The following is a 23173-nucleotide window of genomic DNA, read 5'->3' as shown; positions in this document are numbered from 1 at the left end:
ACAATTTTGCAGTTCTTTTTTTTTTTTTTTTTCAATCTATGTTTTCATTTCTTTCTCATATTTTTCCTGTTTTATATGAATTAATTCTCACTAATTGTAATTATCTTTTTTGTTGTTCTTTTATGTAGGAGTATGATAGTAGGTGGGTATTGTCAAATTCGATTTTTTTTCCGGTATAATTTGTTTGTTTGGTGTTTTGTTTGCTTTAATTACATTTATTTCATTTGATAGTCAGTTGGTCTGCTATAATTTGTTTGTATAGTGTTCTATTTGTTTTTATTTTTAAATTTTGTGCTTAAATTTATTTGATTTCTTTTTGCTACTTAACAAGTTTTTATTTATGAGGTTAATTGATGTTATCGGATTACAACATGGACACCGAAAGTTGTTAGTACTTAACTGCTGTCAGAACATAATTTCAATCATTAAATACGGTAAGTATATTATTTTTTTGTAAATCCAAGTGCTGCTAAATTTAATGGAGGGAGCATTATTTAAATATATATATATATATATATATACACGTAGACATGATTTAAGACTGAATTCAATGTGACTGAGCACTAAATCCCTCAAAATTTTCAAGACTTCCACAAAAAAAAAAAAAAAAAAAAGGAATATATAACTGTCTGAATTGAATGTTAGAACAATAAAGTTGGCATCATCTAAGTATAAACCAGAGACTATACAGATCAAGAAAAACAAGAAAACAAGACAGATCTCTATTAAGCACCACAAGAACTGACAAAAAATATGTACAAAGTACAATTAGTTGCGGCTGCTATTTGTGTTTCCAACTATATATTATCAACCTATATTTCTCTCCAACAATTTTCAATATTAAGACAGACAATAAATTCTCCAAGATTCCCTGTTGTCCCTTGTACACAATGCTCACATGCTGTCATAACGGCGTAAAACCTTCATTTACTTTCGTCCAAAGATACGCAGCAAGAAGACATTTACACATCGGAAAGAATGTGTTGGAAATGAGTACCTGAAAATGGCTTGAAAGAAGGGACTTTTAGCATCAGTGGTGACCGGAGCTCTTGCAATTTACTGCGCTGTAATTTCTTTTTATCTTCATGAAAAACCAACTATTCACCTTGTTATCTCAAAGCATCCTACGCCCGCCTCTTGAAGTGCGGCCTCCAAGATAATTTAAAATTAGATATAGAAAGTTGTTATGGATGTAATTCCCATGTCACAAATTGGCTTTGATAGGATTAGAGCTGCACTTTAAGCTCAACCAACAGTACCATACAACAGAGAAGTCGCCATTTCACAGCTTCACTATACCACAGCCGGACACAGAGCATTGCGATTAATGGGCAGTAAAATCTGTCAGTTCAGTCGGTAAAAAGGAGGTAGCTACTCAATTGATAGCTGAAAACCAAAACAAGAGCTATTCATTTGAGAGCTGAAGCAAGCCGCGCATCTGGAGGTATGGATTTTCCAATAGCTTTTCGTTGTTACTCTGTAAGGAAAAAGCACCCGTAAGTAGAACACAAAATTCACTTGACACAATTAACTGTAAATTGTCTAGTTGAGGGCAATTATATATAATAAAATCAGTCGAAAAATTATGCATACAAGAGTATGTTAAAGATATCAAAGAGAAAACTATCAGAATCTTCATGTAGGAAGCAATATACAAAGATTTACTGCAATATCAGCATTTGAAGCCAAACTGTGACTAACTAGCACTGGCTTCAGATTTTTATTGGAAAATCGACTGGCTGTTCATATAAGACTCAGAACTCTCTCCAATGGACACAAGTCACATAAATTGCTGTGGAAGCAGTTTCAACCCTCGTAGATTAAATTCTTTTTTTCCGGAATGGAATAAATTATACACATCACTACTAGCATTTTGCAAGGAGTCAAGCTTTTTGCTATAAGCCCAGGCATGCAGAGAATGTATATTCTGAATTACATTTGCAAATATAATTAGAAGAGACTATCATTATTCAGGAATGGATTGATCACTGGAAACAAATTTATGCAACAACAAGGCATCTTATTTTACTGTCAACACACCCTAATTTATTTAAACCCCTCAGAAGTGATAACCCACATCCCAAACAGTACTGTGGCATTATTAACTACAATGAAGCCTAGTGTATCTTTAGATCAAAAACTACGCAAGAAAGCACCTGTTGAGCTCTTGAAACAAGGCTGTGGAGTAGGCGCTGGTATGTATCTGGTTCCTCTGTCATCATTCTCTGCAAATAGATTTTTTATTTTTTGTTTTTTACTTTCTTGGCAACTTCAATTCAATAATATTTGGCCACGAATCTTTAGTATAGAGATTCACAAGACTTACCTTCAAGAGAAAGGTTGACGAGTAATATGCCACTCTTGCATCCGTATCTTCTAACAATCCCCTGATAGATATTCATACAAAGATCAGGAAATAATTGAAATTGTCTTTAGTCAACAAGGTAAAAGGTGAAAACATGCCTGAAGAATTCTTCTCCACCAACATCCTCAAATGCTCCAGGATCTGCTGTACATTTACCAATCAAAAGCAAAAGTAATGTTGCCCTTATATCTGATGTGCCACCAGGAAGATTTCCCCTTCCTTTGCTACCTACGGAGACACCTAAGGCAATATTATCCGTTGCAGCACTAGCAAGCTGAATCAAAGGCCAGTAAAACAGTGCAGCAGGAACCCGGGCAACTAATTGGATGGGAACAATTGCCTGTCCATGAAGAAGCAATGCCGCCATAGATGCTGTATCACGGATTGGAACATGCACATTTTTCCCAAGCATGTTGCTAGGGTCTCCAACAGCATCACCCTGTCCAGCATTCTCTTTGAAGGAGAAAGAATCCGCTCCAACACTTTTCTTGTTCCTTTCTAAATTACTAAAATCTTTATCCCTTAGTAGCTTCACTTTTGCGTCTGTAACTCTTAAGCATAGTTGAGACAATAGAATATCGCACATCTGCTCACACACATCAAAGAACAAACAGTGTAAGAAAATTCTGAATAAGAATTGATGCTACAGACAAGCATTACAAAACACAACCACCGTTTATAACACAAAGAATATGGACTTTCATGGATGAGAGAATGAGGATGTAGATTCTAAGATTCAAGTCATCAATGATCAGACACAAGCAACTATTCTTAAATGTTACTATCACATCTTCAGTTTAAGGAAATTCAAAAAAGAATGCATCACCAAGGTATATTAGAATATTCTATAGCCTAACACCCTAGATGTATGGCAACCAATGCAGTAAGATATTATACAACTTTCAAAAATGAAGATTACCTTCAAAATATTCATTCGATCAGTTTCATTTATTAGAGCCATTAAGGATAAGGCACGGCTCATAATATCTATCACGGCATTTGCTTTTTCTAAACGACTATTGTCTTGCATGTGCGCAGAAGATTGGACAGACATTACTTGCACTTCATTCTCATCTAGCAAAAATTTGCACCTCATCAGCAGCCTCTCCAGAACAAATAGAAATCCCCATCGGATAGTACTAGTTTTGGACTTGAGAAGTCCACACATAAGCCAAACAGGCAAAGGAACATCTAAAGAATCAGAATAATCATTAACACCAGCAAGCTTAATTTTCTGCTCCAAGCTTTTAATGCTTGGGAGACTTAGATCATCTTCCCCACTGATTTCTGCAATGAGCAATTCCCCTAACCACAAATAACCATGGTGACGATAAGATTTTCGTTGAGAATGAAGAAGAGAATGTAAAGTGGTCCACGCAAGATTTGCAGTCATAGCAGCAGCTTTTCCAGAAACTCCATCAATGCTTTCAATAGACTTGAAGGATTTTGTGATCTCAATCATATAGGTGAACTCTTTGTCTACGTGCGTAAATGATCGTACAAGTGTGTCGAAATGCTCTACTATCTTCTCCATTAGCTGCAAGAACAAAACCGAGAAATTGAATAAAACCAGGTTTTTCTATTTTATCAAGCAAATTTTTGTTTAAAATATAGGCATTCTCTTTCCACATCAAAACACTCTACTGTAAAAAAATAAATAGTATTGCTTGTGTGGAAGTAGAACAATGGAGGTTTTCCAAACCTTAAATTTGAGAATCTATAAGCACTGCAGGCAGGTTACATTTATGTGGCCCCGTTGTAAATAAAAATGCTACAAGACATTTGTGAGCAGTAATTCCTAGACATTCATCTGGAATTCCAACAGGTTGATGATGCTCACATAACAATAAGACATGACTGGTCATAATAAGTGCTTGTTGATGACACAACAGAACAAAAGGAACTATTATGCAGAACCTGTCCTGACAGATGGCATATCAAGTAAAGTGAAGCATCAGATGCTTGGATAATGTGTGAAATTTGAAAATAGAACTCAGAAAAACATGATGGGAACTACAACTCAACTACAAACAAGAAAACACTGCATCAAAATTTTGGGTTGGATGTGGAAATGCTGACACAAAGTATGAACTCACCACCCCAAAACTGCCAGCTAAGGCCTTAGCAAACCAAAACAAAGACGCCCATGACAAATGTGAGATGAACTTAAATAATAAAAGAAAAAGATAAAAATGTAAAACTAGATATTTTAATACAATCCATACACAGTTTCACTTATATATTAAAATCATTATGCATTGAAGAAGCTCACAGAAACTTGATTAGTGTGTTTTGACAAATAAATGACCAAATTAATCTACAGGACACTAATACTGACCTAGCTACATTTGTTATAAGACCAAATTAATCTTACAAGACTCAATTATACTGAGCTCTAGGTATTAGCTATGTTAACAAGCAAGACAAAACCAATAATATTCAGGAAATTACCAGCAAAAGCCTCTCATTATTAGGATATGTGGACAAAGCTGCAGAAATGGATCTCCTCAACAGCTCCACAATACCTACAACACCCAACTTAACAGAAATATGTAGCGCTTCAGGTGCATCTGCAAGCACAAGCAAGGTAGCAATAGGTCGAACCTCATCATCACAGTACTCAGAAACACCAGCAGCTATACATGCCTCATTTATTTTCTGCAGAACATAGTCAAAAAGCACCAGATATAGATTTCTCCTCTCTTCTCTTGAGTTCGAAAGCACCAACTGCATTTACACAATAACCAAACTGATCAAAATCGCTCAGTATCAGGTAATACTGCTTTAAAAAAAAAAAGAAAATGTTTTAATTGATCATCTAAAATTGCATGGCCCACTACCACTCCAAAGGGGATCAAACATAACAAGGACATACAAAGCGACAGGGATAGGACAGTTTACACTTTCTGTACACATATCAAATATATAACATCTATCATTTTTTATTATTTTTTTTGGTGAAGAACACAGGTTCAAGGTTGGTGCCAATATGCTAGTTATCGGAAAGCCACTAGCATAACCACAATATATGGGAAAGGAGAAGAAATCAACCAAGAAATAAGCACTTCTATTCAAGTCTTCTTTTAGATGATTTCCTATAGAACAAACATTCAAATGGTGGAACATGGTGAAGGTACTGTCAACCAAAGAAACAAAAAACACAAGCTAAAGAATAAACAAACAAAACCAGTAACTTCTGAAAACACACATGCCACAGATATTTACCCTACTAAAAGTAGTTTCATGCCATCCAACTACAATTCTACAACACAATTCTACAACAGAAATCCAAGCCATAAGAATATGGAAAGATTCAACTACCCATGAATTAAGCCTGTTATCATTTCTATATTCATTCCCAGCAGCAACTTCACCTTGCAAAAAAGACCTAGCTACCAATGTAGTTAGATTATTACCTCCCCAAATACAAAATCGATGCCTCCAATCAGATCAACTTGCTGACCAAGAAACAAAGGAGCACCGAGAATAACTTTATCAGGTCCTTCAGGTAATTGATAAAACATATTTGTCATCATGCAGATAAGCTTAGAATGAACTATTTCTGCCCAAAAGTTTCTTCGACTAATCTGCATGAGCACCTTAATTACCTGTGAACAAATAAAAGCACAGTCAACTGCTAGCCGAGAAAACTTGGAAAAGTATTTAGAAGAAAGAAGTGATTATTCCCTCCTTTATATTACAATCCAATCATATATTAGCTACTCTTGTTTTATAATTTCCATGACAATCTTATATTAACATTAGAAATAGGATCATTTTGATGCATTCTGATTACTCATTCTTTGAAGGAGGGATTCCCAAATCACATTAATCTCCATAATCTGTACATCATAAAGGTATGACTTGCTATATGTACATTAATCTCAGCAGTAGTTAGTAGTTCCCTATGCAGAGCTCAATAAAAAAGGTCTGCATATGAACACATATAACTGGGTTGACTGAATAATATTCACTATGCAAACAGTAGACAATGAAAAGGCCAACTAATAGACTCACTCTTATATCAAGTCCTTTTAATCTGCTCCGCCGAATTTTCCCTCTATCACAGATGAAATACAGCAAACAGCTCAAGGAAGAAGCCCAGACAGCCTCCTCCTTCTCTTCAATCTGTAAAATCATCGTGCATTAAAGTGGATCTGGTAGAAGAACGATACACTTCAAACTTATAGACATCATCATTGGAAAGAACAATGACATATAATGAATTTACCAAAACAGAGCATATAAAAATAAAAGGTAAATTCCGTTATGCCTCCCTGTTGTTTAGCATAAAATCATCTTTCCTTCCAGAAATTGCTTGAGGGTTACTTGTGGTTTTTTAAACGCTACACAAGAACCCCGATCCGCTAAAATCTAATGGAGGCTATGTGATAGTTTACTTGAGTTGCAATTAAATACTTCTTTGAAAAGTAGACAGTCAAATATGCAAGCAAAATTGATGTCATGTGGAGTTCTAAATGGAATTATACAAATTACATTTAGACTTCACACAATTATTAATTAGAAGAAATGGTGATTTCGTACTAAACCATATAGGGCTATATGAAATTCACCCAAAATAAAAAGGAAAATTACCCTAATAAAGTAAATAATAAATAAATAAATAAATAAATAAAAGAATTTAAGGTGGACTAAACCATATATTTGGTAAATTTATTTTAAACAAATGGAAATTTGGCATAATGTCTGTCACTTGCACAAGATTCGGAGAATCTATAAAGATATTAATTGAAGGGTCTGGCCAAGTGATTGTTATTTCAACATGAGGTAGCAAGAAATTTCAGGGAATGTTATATATATACCATGTTGAAAGCACAAAGCTTGATTACAATTCATTGAAGGGAATCTTGCACAGGATGTATTATTGTTTTTCTTTCCTGTAGTCTAATCCTCATTGGATAAGAAATTACTTGGAAGTAGGAATGCGATCATTAATATGTTGATGTGGTAAGTATCTACAAGTTATTCAACTTTTTCTTTAATCTGTCAGAATACAACTGAAGTTGTGACCGTGACATAACATTGTACTAGCATCTCTTGAATTTCTATGTTTTTTCTTAAAATATAACTTTATTATGTTGACTGAGTAATAAAGTTCAAGCTCAAAGCCAGTAAACTATTTCAAGATCTTCGACCTCTACACTAGCAAGGTCATTCCCATCTAAATCTTCAAGTGTATAATAGTTAGATGATCAAAAAAACCAATAGTATGAGGAAAAATGCTATTCAGTTCTACTAAACTGAAGTGCAATTTTGCTTTCAAATTTTACAGAGACCATCCTCTTCAATTAATACTAACAGAATTGAACCTGACCCACATCCCACCTCCATAAAACAAGTAAAACTTTCACAAAAAGGTAACAACAAAATGCAGACATAGCTAATCTTTTATATACCTGAACAAGATGAAGAAGAACCTCAAATAGAATACCCAAGATCCAGCACTCAAACTTATCAGTAGCTGAAGAATTGCCAGTTTCCTTCAAATAGTCAGACTTCAGCCTTCCATGTGAAGAACCATCAGTTTCAGCATCATAATATGCCTCTGTGGAATACTGCTCTTCAACTGTAGTGGGTGCATCAGGTGCCGGAGGTTCCAAAAGATGTGCATGCACTCCAAGGTTGATAATTAAATCAAAAGCTTGAGTTTTTGACATTACACTTGGAGAATTTAGCATGTCCTACGTGATTTGGATAAAATAAATTAGCTTATTACAAGTTTAGCATAAAATAATGTCAGAAATAAACAGCACCTCCAGTAATGAGAGAGTAAGAGGAGCCGCAGTTTCAGGATCCAAAACGTACCTACAAAACAGATTAGATATGATGATCAGTTTAAAATATCAGGTTTGACAAATCAATTTAGAGAAATTCCAGCTTAGATTTTTTTCTGAGGCCTTACAGAAAAGAATGAATTCAATATATATATATATATAGCAAACAGGATCTGTTCAACTGAACTAGAGTCATTGTTAGTCGCGAGATTTGGTTATTAATGATAACGTTACATATTTATAACTTACCGAGATATGATCGGCAAGGATTATTTTAATGATATTTGACCATTAATAAATTCATTTGAGATTTAAAATGATCACATTGGAAGCAATCAAACTCACTCACGTCAAAAACTAAAAGGATCAGATCACCGAAGACCAGAGACTTTAACCAAGTTCCAAAATGCGCATTTACAAAACTACACAGTACTGACACTAAAGACCAAATTTAAAAATATATACATATCATGTTTACCATTTCCCTTGATACATTGTTCCAATAACTAACCCCAGGGCATACATATGTAACACTATATTCTTGCACTTATATCCCATTCACCCAGGTAACGCATGCTTAAATAATAAAGACAACCCTCACTTGCACATGCATGCTTAAATAACAAAGACAACCCTCACTTGCACATGCATGCTTATGCAAATATATTTTGCTACTTAGATGATAATCTAATGGGTTAAAAGCTTGCTCCTCCACATGATTGTGGGTTCAAACTGTAGAATGAGTACATGAACGGGTATCCTCCTTGTGATTGATGTGTGATTTATAAAGAATGGTAGGAAAACAAAAGGTATGGTTTAAAGTAATTAAATGAACACATAAAAGGAAGGATAGCCTCTGTGCTGCTAAATCGTAGCAGTAGGAGTAGTATTAGTAGTATTAATCAAATGCAGGAAACATACATGTCAATCACTAATTTGACGAGAACGCTCACAGCCACATCCATTGATGGTCTTCCACTTTGTCTTAATTTAGATGAGACTGTCAGGTTATTGGAATTAGTTGAACAACTCCCAGAGCAAACAGCTGCAATAACCTCACATACCTCTACAGAATTCAATCGCAAAGGTTGTTGTTCGCTGGATTAAATTGAAACACTGAGTTAGAAAGAGGGAGAAATCAATTCAAATAAAGCAATGAGATACATCTGATATAACATGTTTTCATAAACCACTAAAAACGGTTGACCAGCATAATCCAAACTCTCAACAATAAAAATAGATGCTGTACAAGACATATTTGGCAACAACAACTTATAGACAGCTTATGCTTCAGAGTAAAGACATAGGCACCAACAATTAGCTTATGCTTGAGAACATATGAAGAAACTTGGTGTTTACCTGTAATGACGATAGTGAAAAAGTGGTTTTACCCGTGGACGGAAGGTTGTAAGTGGGGAATCCTCCCTGCAAAAAAAGGTAGCGTAGTTTTACGAACAATGCTAAGTAATATTTATAAAAAAAAAGAAAAAAGGAAATCAATTTAAGTAATAAACTATTCATGGAGTGAAAATTGTGATAGAAAAGATTGGAAAATGGAAAGTGAATCAAAATTCTGAAAAATGTGACTTAAATCTACATTTTGTTAAATTACAGAGAACTTAAACATAAAATCATAAAAGATTTTTTTTTTACCAATATCCCAAAAGTAGATTATCCTTGTATTTCAATGTTGATTAGTGTAGAATTTCATTAAGGATTTCTTATCAACTACATCATCAACAAGCAATAGTATTGTATTATACATAATCAAACCATATTAACAAATCCCCCCCCACCCCCAACTATATTATGCCTAAGCATTTGTTTGTATAGCAAGACTTAAATGCCTAAAGTTTACAAAATCTTGATCCCACTTAATATAAAGTAGGTGTTGCTTTCAGTTTATAGAGCTCCCGATCACCGACTAACCTAGCAAGCGAACTAACTTGTATAAGCTTTCATAATCTCAATATATATTGAGCACAAGAATCTAGAAAAACTGCTATCCCTTTCAAGTTAAAAGGTAACATACAGGAAAGGAACACTCATTACTTCAATAAATAGTTACCTTGTAAAAAGTTCGGTGTGCATAGAAAGAATGCATACAAATTTCAAATATATAAGAAATAACTTCAATGCAACCATAGACGACAGTGTAATAAGAAAATAGGCAAATCAAACCATTGAAAAACAAAAAGGAACAAGGAAGAACATGCCAAATCTGATTTGCCCCTGGTTTCGAGCGTTTTAGTGCAGTTATTGCTCTTAAATGGGCAAACGCTGAACTTGAATTGGTAACTGTAGTCAGCAATGAAGGCTGCAACAGTTGATCAAGATAAGGCATTTCTGCACTCCCAAATATTTTCCACGCTTCACCCTTCATTTTAGCTTCCATGTCCCCCACAAGAAGAGCTGCAGCACCTACTTCTAGAAAATTACAAGTTTGCACGTCTTGAAGATTCAGAATGTGCTCACTGCATAGATTTTCAGGATTTAGGAAAAGTAAAAAATACATTCAAAGTAATTCTTCAATGATATCTGCTCAAAATGGAAGAAAAGGACCTGTTTGGCAAGAGAACTGATGACTGTTGATCTCCACACCAGCGCCATCTGAAAACATCAAGGGCCATAAATTCAAGATCTCTAAGTTCATCGATTTCTTCAGCAATTGGAGCATCTGAAACAGATGTAACAGATGTGTCCTTGCTCTCTAAAGACTCTTTCCCATTGGCTGGACTTAGTTGAGAATTAAATGATTTGCTCAATAAGGATGACAATGATGGTAACGCTTGTCTTGATGCTGGTGCAGCTCCAGCAAATGCAGCTGGTTGGAATGATCGCTTTGGGATATGTTGAGCCACTAAGGATCTAACATAATTTAAGGATTTCACAAGAGCCCCAGATGAAAAACTTGACACAGGCAAAAGATTTACATTCGCGGGCTGTACTGGAACGGAGGAGTTCGGACCTAAGGAGCGTGGCCATGGTGCCAATTTCCGATATTGACCAACATCACACTCAGCAATTATGCTAATACAAAACCGATCAATCTGCACTAGCGTCTCTTCACCAGGCTTATATCTGCAATACATGAAGAACAGGTAATAAGATTAAAGACGCAACAAATTCATTGTGCAACATTCTTGAACACTAATTACATTTTCTAGAAAGGGTGTGTTTGATCGGGGAATTTTCCCCCAAATCTACTGTTCATCCAATTTTTACCTCCCAAAAACATCAAATCAAAAGCTTATTTTTCATTTTTTATATTGTACTAAAAATTAATTTTACATTCAAAACATCACATCAACACCTATTTATATCACATCATACAACTATTCCAATTTAAAATTTGTACTATTCAAAATCCAAACCCCGAAACAAACACACCCAAAGTGTTTATTTGTCACTTATTTGCATCTTATTAACTTCACTAATCAACATAATAATGCTAAGAAGTCCGAAAATGAAATTGGTCACAAGCATAGTACAGTGAGCACCATTATGTAATGGACCATGCCAGTATGCTTTCAAATATACACCAAGAGCCAGCCATGGCTCAAAACTATGCAATATTATATAGCTAAAGAAGATTACATAGAGAGAAGAAGCATTACCTTAAAAGATAACGTTTCAAGAGTGCCACACACCTTGATACCACAGCAGGACTGTTTATGCATCAAGAGGAGAAAGATTTTCATTAGTTAACATAGCCACTAAGAAGAAAAAGCATAAACCACCAAAAACGCTTACGTGTAAAACTTTAATGTATGTAATATCACAAGGATATACATTAACATAACTGAACCACGGAGCACACGAAAGTTATATCGGATGGGATATGGTCAATTTTATCATTTTATAACCAAATAAAAGACTAAGCAGAACCCAAAAAAAATAAAATCAGCATTATAACAAGAGCAAGAACACAGATTAGCATACCTTCGTTCCCTCTCTGCAAGAGTGTGCTCTAGAATCATGCCATAAGCCAAGTCAATTGTTGCAATCGAAGCCAAGTAATCCTGCAATGAAAAAACAGATTATCTTATATCTATAGATGCAAGAATGTTAGTCATCATGGTTTAATCTCTACATTATCCCACGCTTACATAATTTAGTTCAAGTCATAAATAACACCCTAATAGTAAAATGCAGCTGCCAATACCTTGAATGCTTTTTTTCAATGCTTCCCAGTCAATATCGTAAACAAAAAAATTGATCACTCAGCAATGGCGTCAATAAACAAGAAAAAAAAAACAATTTCATCATTACGATTCTGCAAATTTCAACTTTCTAGGTCAAAATCATAGCACAAATTACTTCACCTACGAATAGCCACCCTTCACACAACAACACATAACTTAGCTAATGACGATACCAAAACCATAATTTTTTATAAAATTTAATACTTGAAATTAAAAACACCATAACCACGAGGATTCAAACAAAACCGCAAAAGAAAAAGAGAATGCAGAGCATCCAGACCCGCAACGTCCTGAAAGCCTCGATGTGCGACGGAGCAGCAGCTGACAAACAATCGGCGACGGCCCTACGCAGCGGCTCCGGCGGCTTCTTCATAGACGAGGATCTCAGGCGGGAAGCCGAGGGCGGGGCCAGCCTCGAGATCGCGGGTGTCCTGGATGGACTATACATGATGGGTGTGGGTGTGGTGTGAAAGCGGTGGAGAATTAGGGTAGGGAGGGGGAAACGAAGTTGGTCGGAGGGAGAGGGAGCAGAAATGGAAACAGAGCGACCATATGGGTTGAGGAGGGAAGGGAAGGAAAGGAAAGGAAATCAGGACGACGAAGAAGAAGAAGAGAAATACAGCTGGCCTTGGGGGCGGGGCGGGGCGAGGGGGTAAAGGAAAGTGTATTCAGATACTCTCTATGTCTGTCTGAGGTGTAAATGCATACCATACATACATAACAGCAAATACATATAATACTAATCATAATTTGGGTTTTTTTAAAAAAATATTTAATTTTTTCATATTATTTAATTTATATTCAAAAGATTAAGAAATAGTAGTACTACTTATTTATACTCTCCGATATCCTTCAAAATATTATTTTTAACATTTTTATCTATCTCATTGAAAGTATCATTTAGTAATTTTTAAAAAATACTAATAAAATATTACTATTACTTTTTAATTTATTACAAAAAAATTCTAAAATTTTCATTTAAAAGGGTAGGGAGAAAGTATCATTCAAATTTTACGAAATTTTTGTAAATAAAAAATACTCCAATATATTGGAAAAAATGACCGCATATAGCATAACATTAAAAAAAAATAAAATCTACCAAATAAATTAAGAATGAAGTGGTATTAAAGTTAAAAAAAAAATTAGAGTTGCTATCCTCAGTCTCAATGAGTGAGTTTGTTTCGATATTTTCTTTAAATTCTTGTAATTCTATTACTTTCGAGACCATATGCTTTTCTTATTAGGCTAGGGAACCCATTCCTATTGTTTTTTCGACCGGCCAAACCCAACAAGCCATCGATATGTTATTTCATGTATCACTCTCATTTTTTCCAAGAAAATTATTTTTGGTTTTTTTTTTTTTTTTTTTGTAAAATTTTATTCTACTTATTGTATTTTTTTTAAATTTTTTTTTCTAGTACAAAAAAATATACACATTTCTAAGACATAAAAAGATAATGTGAAAGATATGTGTCTCTTTTTTTTTTCTTTTTTCTTTTTTTTTTTTTTATTGTGTGTATAGATGCTGATTGGAAATTTATCAATTATAGCAATTTGGCCATGGAAACAGAGCAAAAGTCAATCAGCTCCAAATTAACGATTCTAAAGCATAAAAAATGTTCATGTAACAAGAAGCACTACAAATTCTATAACCACAACCTCTATCCACACCCAAAAATAATCTCATCTCATCTCATCTACAAATATAATAGATTACAAACTAAGCCATATCTAACACTTCTAGAGAGAGAGAGATTACCTTAAAAACACTGGTCTGCACCAACAACATCAAAGGAGACTTGCCAGAGGCAAAAGCTGCTTCCCTTTACACACCAACAAAAACTAAACTCATCAATTTCAATTTCAAAATCTCAATCTCAAACAACAACAACAATATTAACACCAACACAATCACCGACTATTCTGTTAGCTAGTCGAAACAACTATTCTGAAAGAGCAAGAATTAATAATATCATCGAAACAACTACTAGTTTTCCATGTTCCTTCCTCATATTCCCAGAAAAAAATATATATATATAAATCACAGCCCAATAAAGAAAGAACGAATGCAATACCAACATTATCCGATCCGACTCCAAATCAACACACTGTTTTCGGACAAAATGATCCAACTCTTGCCCTTCCTCCAAAAGAATTAAGCAACAAATCTTGTAGTCATCACGCACGGCACTGGAGCAGCTGCTGCAGATATGTCAAGAGAAGAACAGCATGGTAATGACCAGATAGCAATGGAAAAGACAAAAAAGAACAAAAATCCCGAGAGCACATCACAGGATGTTTTCTATACAAGCCTATGCTGGCGCATCCCCTTGCCGAAGTGAGGCTGCATTAACCGGACATATAGACTATTCTTGGCCATTAGTGTGTCGTGGGTCCCTTCTTCGACAATTCGCCCACCATTAAGTACAACTATGTTGTCAACATGCCTCATCATTGCTGCTCGATGTGCAATGAGAATTGTAGTTTTGTTTCCCATAATTAGTGTATCTAGAGCTTCCTGCACCACCCGGCTTGACTCAGACTCGATTGATGAGCTAGCCTCGTCCAGCAACAGAATAGGCGCATTTTTCAAGATAACCCTAGCAATTGCAATTCGTTGCTTTTGTCCTGGTGTCAAATCCACACCCCTCATCCCCACGTGGGTGTCGTACCCGTGGGGTAAGCTGCTGATGAAATGATGAGCATTCGCAATTCTTGCTGCTTCTTTCATCTCTGCTTCGCTTGCATTGTGCCTCGCGTATATGATATTTTCTCTTATTGTCGTTGAGAATATGATTGGTTCCTGCTGCACAAGACCCAAGTGGCTCCTCAACCATCTCAAGTTGTATGATTTTAAGTCACGTCCATCCAGTAGGATCTGCCCAGCAAGAGGATCATAGAATCTTTCCATCAAAGAGATAATAGTGCTCTTTCCAGATCCAGAAACACCGACAACTGCTACAGTTTGCCCCCCATTAACCTTTAGATTGAAATTGCTAAGTACCAAGATTTCAGGCCGCGTCGGATAGGCAAAGTCGATATTTTTCAACTCAATGCTTCCATATACATTTGGTGGTTTCAAAGCCGAAGTATCATCAGGATCGATCTTAGGAGTCCTATCAATTATCTCAAAGACTGTTCTCAAGGACTTTCTTCTTTTAAGGATATATGGAGCCAGGCCAAAAGGCTCAACCAGCGCAAAAGTTGAAAAAGAGAACACCATATACGCTTTAAGTGCTGTACCCAAACCCACATGACCGTTCTTCACACAGAGAGAAGTATACCAAAGAAGAAGAGCATTGCAAGCAAAGAGAAGAAACTGAGAAAAGCCGAATGCAAAACCAATCGCCATTCCTTGGAGAAAGCTTTTCTTAAATATTTTTCGGAGCTGCAATCTGTAGAGTTCCATTACTTTGTTTCCAGCACAAAATGCTACAACAGTGTAAATATTTCGAACTGCATCCTCCAACACAAAAGATGCTTTCCTGTGCATCTCCTGTATGCCCTTGGAAAATCCAGCAAGCCATAATTTCTGTAAGATCACAGAGAAATTCTTATTAAGTTTCAAAGGGAAAAGGTAAGAGAATATTCTGCTGATTATTGAACTTTCAGAAAAAGGTAAGAGAATATTCTGCTGATTATTGGACTTTCTATAATACTTCGAACCTGTATTTTCTTAAACCCAAGAAATGAGGTCGAAAGCCTGTCTCAGGAGGTCAACATCACATTTTTCTTCATTGTAACAGAGATTTCAATCATTCTCAAATATTAATGTATTCTTGCCAACATTGCTTTCCAATATATCATATCTTTGTGTTAGTTAGGTTCACTATATGAGTAGAATTACATCCTATAATTAAGTATTGCTTTCATAAATACATCAAGTTTATGCAACAGCACCTGACAGAAGTGCATTCATGTACTACGAAATTGACACTTGACTGCATACCTGTGCTGCAGCAGAAACCATAAGAACGGGCAGAGTACCCAAGGCGACCAACGCCAGACGCCACTGCAGAAAAACCCCAATAAGAACAGCAACTATAACAGCAGCACTGTCTTGTATGAATATTGAAAGGCGGTTGCTGAAGGCAGCTCTCACGAAAGTGGCATCATTTGCCAATCGCATGGACAAGTTATCAGCACTATTCTCTTCCTCATCAAACCATCCAACCTCATTTCGAAGCATTGCTGTTGCAAAACATAAATAAATAAAAAGAAAGGCAACCAAACATAGTGTACATTAGTAAACAATGCCAAAGGAAGCAAGAATCTCCTAGAACAGATTTTAACAGGAAGAAACAGCATACCAGAAAACATCATTCTCCGAACACGTTCTGTCATTTTCTCCCCCATAATACCGAAGTAGAAGTGCTGCAAAAAGTTGGCAATCACTGTCACAATTCCCATGCCCGCTATGATTAAGCACCACTTATCTATATCTTGGCGCATGTGATGTTTCTCATCTTTTTTATAGTATGCCGCGACAATTAGCGCAATAACATATGCAAGAATTGGATTGAAAGATCCAAAGATTGCAGCACCAGTGCTTCCTAAAACAGCATAAAGCCACTCTGCAAGGCTGAGCTCTACAAGCCTCCAAAAGGACGGCACTTCTTGAGACTGTGTACCCTTCAATTCTTTTGTTGTTGAAGGGACATCAAACTCACTAGGTGGTCGACTAAATGTTTGTGAGTGAGATCGTTCATTTTTTGGGTCAGATGTCAAAAGAGGGGAAACAGGGGATTCAGGATCCGAAGCACTGGTTTGGCGCGGTGCAGAGCGAACATCAATCTTGGGTAACTCAGGTAGTCTCATCTCAAAACTATCCTGCCTTTTAATAGTAGGTTCTTTATCCAATCCATCCATGGAAACACCATTCTCAATCATATTTTCCGGAGGGGGGCTAGGTGTTTTGGGAGATTCTTGAGAGTTGAATGGGGCATCTGAAGGTCGAAACATGTGGCCACCAGCAACTCTCTGAAGAGATGGTGACTTGGCCATTCTAGGGGAAGACGATTCTTGGAAGTTGCGACTTGCTGAAGATTCTTTCTCAATCTGAAAAGCAGCAGTTTCCTTTCTCATCGGCGTCCTAAATATACAATACAGACAACATTAGCACTAATCACATTAAATCAACCAGAATTTAAAATCATAAGTTCCCTACATGATAAACCATCATGCTCAATTAATTAATTAAATTCCCAATTGTACCTCCTAGGAAGTTTTGTAGCTTCTTCACATCTGAGCAGCTCCGCATAAAGGCCATCCAAGTTTATTAATTCTTCATGTGTACCCATTTCAACAAGTTGACCTTCCTCCATGACAGCAATATAATCAGTATTTTTAATAAGACTTAGCCGTCTAGCTATTATGATTGTCGAGCGGCCAAACATGAGGAGATCCAGGGCTTCCTGAACAGATTTTTCAGCTTCAAAATCAAGCCCGCCTGTGACTTCATCTAGAAGCAGAATAGATGGATTTGACAGCACAGCCCTAGCAACAGAAAGCTTGATTTTCTGTTCCTCTGTCATGGTTATGGATGCCCTGCCAACCTGAAATGAAGTAGATTTAAATTACAGATCACCAAGTTGAAGCTTACTAATGATAATCCACAAACTAATAAAGACATTTAAGTGGAATAAGAAACCTGAGTATCATATCCTTTCTCAAGAGAGCTGATAAATGTATGTGCATGAGCTACTTTAGCAGCTTCTTCAATTTGTTCTAAAGACACATTCCGTCCATAAGCAATGTTTTCTTTAATACTCAAACTCAGTAGGGCGGGTTCCTGGGTAACTAAACCTATTTGACTTCGTAACCACTCCAGCTTCAGAATTTTGATATTTTCACCATCCAATAGAACTTCTCCTGAAATCAATAATAAATACATATCGTGAATATTGAAAGATGGGAGAAGATCTAAATAAGATAATTTTGAGCACATTAAATAATAAGGTAGTAATACCTAAGGTAGGATCATAAAATCGCTCCATAAGTGGTATGATACTGCTTTTACCAGACCCATTTCGACCAACAAGTGCAACTGCCTTCTTAGCTGGAACAGTGAGGTAAAACCCACTCAAAATTGGAATTTCAGGACGAGACAGATAGCTAAAATATACATTTCGAAATTCTATATTTCCTTGAACAGTTGTAAGAGTTAGTCCATCTTGGTTAATGGTGGATGATGATCGACTTATCATCTCAAACAGTCTGTAGGCAGCAATTCTCCCTTGTTCGAAAGAATAGAAGTTCGTTGCAGCTTGATTCAACCCGCTGTGACACAAAAATCCATTTGTAAGTGTAACTGCAGATTACAGATAACAAAGACATTTTACTAAGTTTCTTACAGGCCGCTCAATATAACAGCAAATAAGGCAGTCACTATTTGTCCTCCGTGAGCTTTGCCATGTGTCACAAGGGATCTTCCCACCCAAAGTTGTAATGCACAAGAGCAGATTGCAAGTCCATATGTGAAACCGAGTCCAAGTCCTTGAACAAGGCTTATCAATATACCGTACCTAAGTGTGGCTTGAAGTGAAGTTGCGTAAGAATATTTTGCCAGTGTTTCATTAGTAAATGAATATAGGGTTCTAATATAAGAAACTGCCTGTAGAAATTAAAAACAAAAACAAGTTAGAAAATACATACTGTAAACATATCAATCTATGCTGCACATTGCTAGAAAATAAAATCATGCGAAATCTACATTTGCTAGTCTCAAGAATTATAATCAAACAGAGCCACCTAGTAAATTCTTCAGAAAATTAAATTATTCACGTCATAATTTCAAAATCCATCTAAAGTGAGAAAAGTATAAATTGAACTAGACAAGATACGGATCTTTTAGGCAACTCTTGGCAGCAATGTATAAATGGAAATCAAATAGTTGACCTGCTCTGCAATGCTTGCAGCTTCAGCATAAGCATCTTGGATATTCTCGGCAAGCCTATGAAGAAAGATGTTTGATATTCCTCCTGCAGCAACAATTAATGGACCAGTGGCTAAAGTAATAAGGGCAATCTGCCAGCAGTTGACAAATCCAATTACAAGACCACTAAAGAAAGTGGCCATGTTATGAATATAGTTTCCAACCTGTCACATCAAATGCACGCGACATGAGACAAGTGAATTCACCAGTAAAATCTAGCTAAGAAAACATCAAGGAAAAACTTGAATGGAACTCACTTTTTCACTGAGAGCAGACTGAATGAGCAGTACGTCACTCAACACTTGGCTCACGATGTCTCCATTGTTCCCATAAGTATCAAAAAAGCTCATGTCCTGATTAAGTAGAACTTGAACATATCTTGACCTTATCACAGCAGTCTGTCGTTCCCCAGTAAATATCCAGCACGACACCTCTGTAGTCCAAAAGACAAGCTTAAAAAAGATATACACACACACAAACACACACACTTCATGGAAATCAATAAAGGGAACGCTACTTTATTTGAAATTGCAGATGAGTAGCAAATTTAGCAAAAGTAAGCTCACCTATCCAAGCCGAAATAAAAACTCCTGCAGCAATAAAAACAATGGATAGAGCAAGCTGCAGGAATTCCATAATAAAAGTCAGCAAAAGCAATTTGAATCATGAATGTAAATTATAAATCTTGTTCAAAACGAAAGGGTATAAATGATGTCTTTCAAATTTCAATATTTGATAAAAAGTCAGGTTCTTTTAAAAAGAATAACAAGCTATAATTCTAGTCGTATTAGATGCAAACAATTATTATAAAATAACCAACCAATCCACATAGCAACAAATTATATATTAGCACATGCATTCTTTACTAAGACGACACACCACATGATTTTCACCTCATAATTTGTTTAGTACATGGGTATAGGATTAAAAAATTGGAAGGATTTCCCTACACAACTGATGGGCACTGGTGGATGACTACGTATATCCAAATTTGGCAATCAAAACCCGTGGGAGGATTATAAATTCAAGAAATAGAATCTTTTCTATGTCTGATTCCAAATCTATCGCAAAGGCAAATTAAATGCCTAGTGAATCTTCCAACTGAAACTAAGCATAAGCAGAAACTAAGCGCACGCCCTACTTCCTTTCTTATTTAGCAGCTCCAACTACGTAGTAAATCTTGCGTGTTCTGCAGCCATGGGTGGATAGTCCAAAATTCAACAGTCAGGGATTACATTAGTCCTATAATAATCCCTTTTGATCTGAGGCAATTAGCAAGTTAGTGATATCTTTGCCTTTATGATATTGTTCTTCGAATTTTCCAGCAAATGTGACTGTAATTCAGTACTTCTTAATTGCTTTGGAACATAATACTGTAGAGTAAAAGCAGGAACTCCCCAACATCTAAAAGTCTCAGGCAGAAAATGGAAGTAAAAAGTGAAGACCAATTGAGACCCAAACTTTCAGATCAAAACAGTCAAACTTGATTCAAGGACCCAATGGATCTCCTATCAGTTCAGTAATTGAGTAAAAATATTTATTAGGTATAGTGCAGCAAGGTATGGGCTTGATAATAATCAATCCTCAATCCTTATGTTCCATGACCAGTAGGGGAACTAATTTATATGCCCACATGACATCATTAAGGTTGAAATAAGAAACAGCATTTCCAATCCATGTGACATATCTTACCCTAGATAATAACAAATACGTAAACTAAATTGCACGTGTCTTAGCTGCAGCTTATGGAAGCACATTTTCCGACATGCCAATCAACCAAAAGCAATTTGATCGCTATTTAACTTGTGACAACCATAAATGGAAAGTGGAACTTAGAACAATAAAGTAACGGTATTTCTATTCAATAATTCACCCTAACAAGTCAACTTAATGCTTTATTGATCTTCCACTTTCTACGTACCTGAAAAGAGTAAAAACTTGAAGTTTCCAAAACCAAATAATAAAACGTTAAGAATCTATGAGGAAAAATAATATAAGAACTTCGGCATCACCCTTATCATTTCATAGAATCTTACTTTATAAATAAACAAAACATAGACGAATTCATAGAGAAAAAACAAGGAGTACTAAATTCCATCAAGTTTGAGCGACTGAAAACAAAATAAAAAAGAATTAAAACTGTTAGCCCACAAGATGCACATCTAGAAATCTTTCTGAGCAGTGCGGTGCTCCTGAACATGTATTATTTAGAAGTTATAGTAGCTATGAGATATGGCTCACCAGAAATCCACTTCCGGGCTCCAATCGATCCAAGTAAAATCAAACGAATAAGTAATTGAACTGCTCAGTCTATTTTTTCAGTTAGTATTGCGGGTTTTAAAATGATGCGAAACATCCACTGCACTTATTTGACATGATTAAAGTAGTGAATACAGACAATCCAGATGGAAGGGGAAATAACAGAAAATGACATTTCTATAAGTGTCAAAATTTCCAAAGATTTCTTCCTCTCTCACAGAACACATCTTCTAAATTATTAGGACTATGTATGGTGAGCATAGGAAGTAAAATTTGCAACAAATGTTTACGCAATGATCACCAGAAAACTTCAGAGTTTTAACAGTTTACAAAGGACATTTAAACCCAAAAAAAACACAGACCAAGAAAAACCCACATACCATCCCTAGTATCAAAAACAAAAAAAACACGAATTCGTGTGTTGTTTTGGAGAATTTCTCCAAATTTCTATCATTCACTAATCTTTTCCCTAAAAAAAATCAAATCAAACAGCTTAACTTTTATTTATATTTTATACTAAAAATTAATTTTATATCTTATTTATACCATATCATCGTATCACTGTTACGATTCAAAATTTTTTATATTCAAATTCCAAACACCCAAACCAATATCCCGAAACATACTTCCTTCCAAAGTCAGACTTCCAATCCAAACTTTCAGTACCCAACCATGTAAACATACCTATTTACGATAAAAAATGACAAACATTATTATCAGAAGTACCTCAGTGAACTCATCGTAGAGTCCATCAGCGTTGTCAGACCCATAGTGGAGCAGCTGTATAATTTTAGCAAGGAAATGCAGGTAGACAACGAGAGCAGTGCCGTGCGCGGCGGCAGCCAGGGAACCCACGAACATAAGAACCCAATCGAGGCGGTCGGCGCAGGCAAAGAGACCGGAGAAGGGCACGGCAGCCGGCGGGGGCTCCATCTCTTCCCCATCGGCCTCGATCTCATCCTCCACCTCCACAGGTTCGGCCTCCCCCGTCCCCGTGTCCATATACGGGGAGGGAGATTCCGGCGGCTCGGATACCTCCGACACCGGCGTCAGCGGCTGAATATGCGGCGGCGACCATCCGAACAAACCCCTAGAAATCATCATCTTGTTCTTGTCCCCCCACAAATCAATAACTAACCTATCTCAGTCAGGTATCCCCTCAAATTAAAACCCTAAACTAAACCATGCTATGCTAATCCCGGCATGAAATCGAGCAGAAAAGTAGATCAGACAAGATCCGGCGCAATTAGCAGCTCCATGATTGAGTGAGTCAAAGAAGTGAACGACCTCGGATTGACTGAACGAGACCAACTTCCCCGTCTACGAAAACGACAGCGCCTCAAGCAATTCCAGCAATTCGGGTTTCTGAATCAAATTGAGGGCGAGGAGGAGCGTGAAATATGAATACATACATAGATACATGCGCACGGAGGAGGCAGCAGAGCAGTTGATGGTGATTCGACGACGGGCGGCCCCATGTAATGTTATGTATGTATTGAAACAGCAACAGTAACAGCAGCAAGCAAATGTTCAAAAAGGTCGCAAGCACCAACGCATAATTTCAATGGATGGTCGGATCCTTTATTTGCTTTCATTTATATCATCCAGAATTTTG

At 36.3% G+C, this 23173-nt stretch overlaps 2 protein-coding genes across 4 annotated transcripts; both read right to left on the bottom strand.

Moving 5' to 3' along the window:
* Positions 1–700: 700 nt before the first annotated feature.
* LOC127245098 (uncharacterized) lies at positions 701–14185 on the bottom strand. Of its 3 annotated transcripts, XR_007837399.1 has the most exons (18): positions 12646–13047; positions 12103–12182; positions 11778–11828; positions 10723–11241; positions 10373–10634; positions 9520–9581; positions 9082–9258; positions 8140–8191; positions 7783–8067; positions 6383–6493; positions 5782–5973; positions 4817–5092; positions 3285–3902; positions 2464–2951; positions 2327–2387; positions 2157–2225; positions 998–1477; positions 701–901 (listed from the first exon to the last, which is right to left on the bottom strand). XR_007837399.1 is itself a non-coding variant. In XM_051265750.1 (17 exons), the coding sequence occupies exons 1-17, from the start codon at positions 14152–14154 to the stop codon at positions 1406–1408; spliced, it is 3405 nt and encodes a 1134-aa protein (XP_051121707.1). In that variant the 5' UTR covers positions 14155–14185; the 3' UTR covers positions 701–1405. The 3 variants fall into 3 exon arrangements, 2 of the variants coding, with proteins under 2 accessions (XP_051121707.1, XP_051121706.1); XM_051265750.1 differs by lacking the exon at positions 12646–13047 and adding an exon at positions 14125–14185 and having other exon boundaries at positions 701–1477; XM_051265749.1 differs by having other exon boundaries at positions 701–1477.
* LOC127245097 (ABC transporter B family member 20-like) lies at positions 13935–23173 on the bottom strand. Its single transcript, XM_051265748.1, has 11 exons — positions 22285–23173; positions 19866–19920; positions 19557–19732; positions 19263–19463; positions 18719–18978; positions 18334–18644; positions 18016–18236; positions 17580–17920; positions 16676–17457; positions 16315–16556; positions 13935–15897 (listed from the first exon to the last, which is right to left on the bottom strand). The coding sequence occupies exons 1-11, from the start codon at positions 22660–22662 to the stop codon at positions 14668–14670; spliced, it is 4197 nt and encodes a 1398-aa protein (XP_051121705.1). The 5' UTR covers positions 22663–23173; the 3' UTR covers positions 13935–14667.

This window comes from Andrographis paniculata, unplaced genomic scaffold (genome assembly GCF_009805555.1).
Source record: "Andrographis paniculata isolate CXL003 unplaced genomic scaffold, ASM980555v1 Contig21END, whole genome shotgun sequence".
NCBI lineage: Eukaryota > Viridiplantae > Streptophyta > Magnoliopsida > Lamiales > Acanthaceae > Andrographis > Andrographis paniculata.
This window is presented reverse-complemented; position numbering and strand designations above follow the sequence as displayed.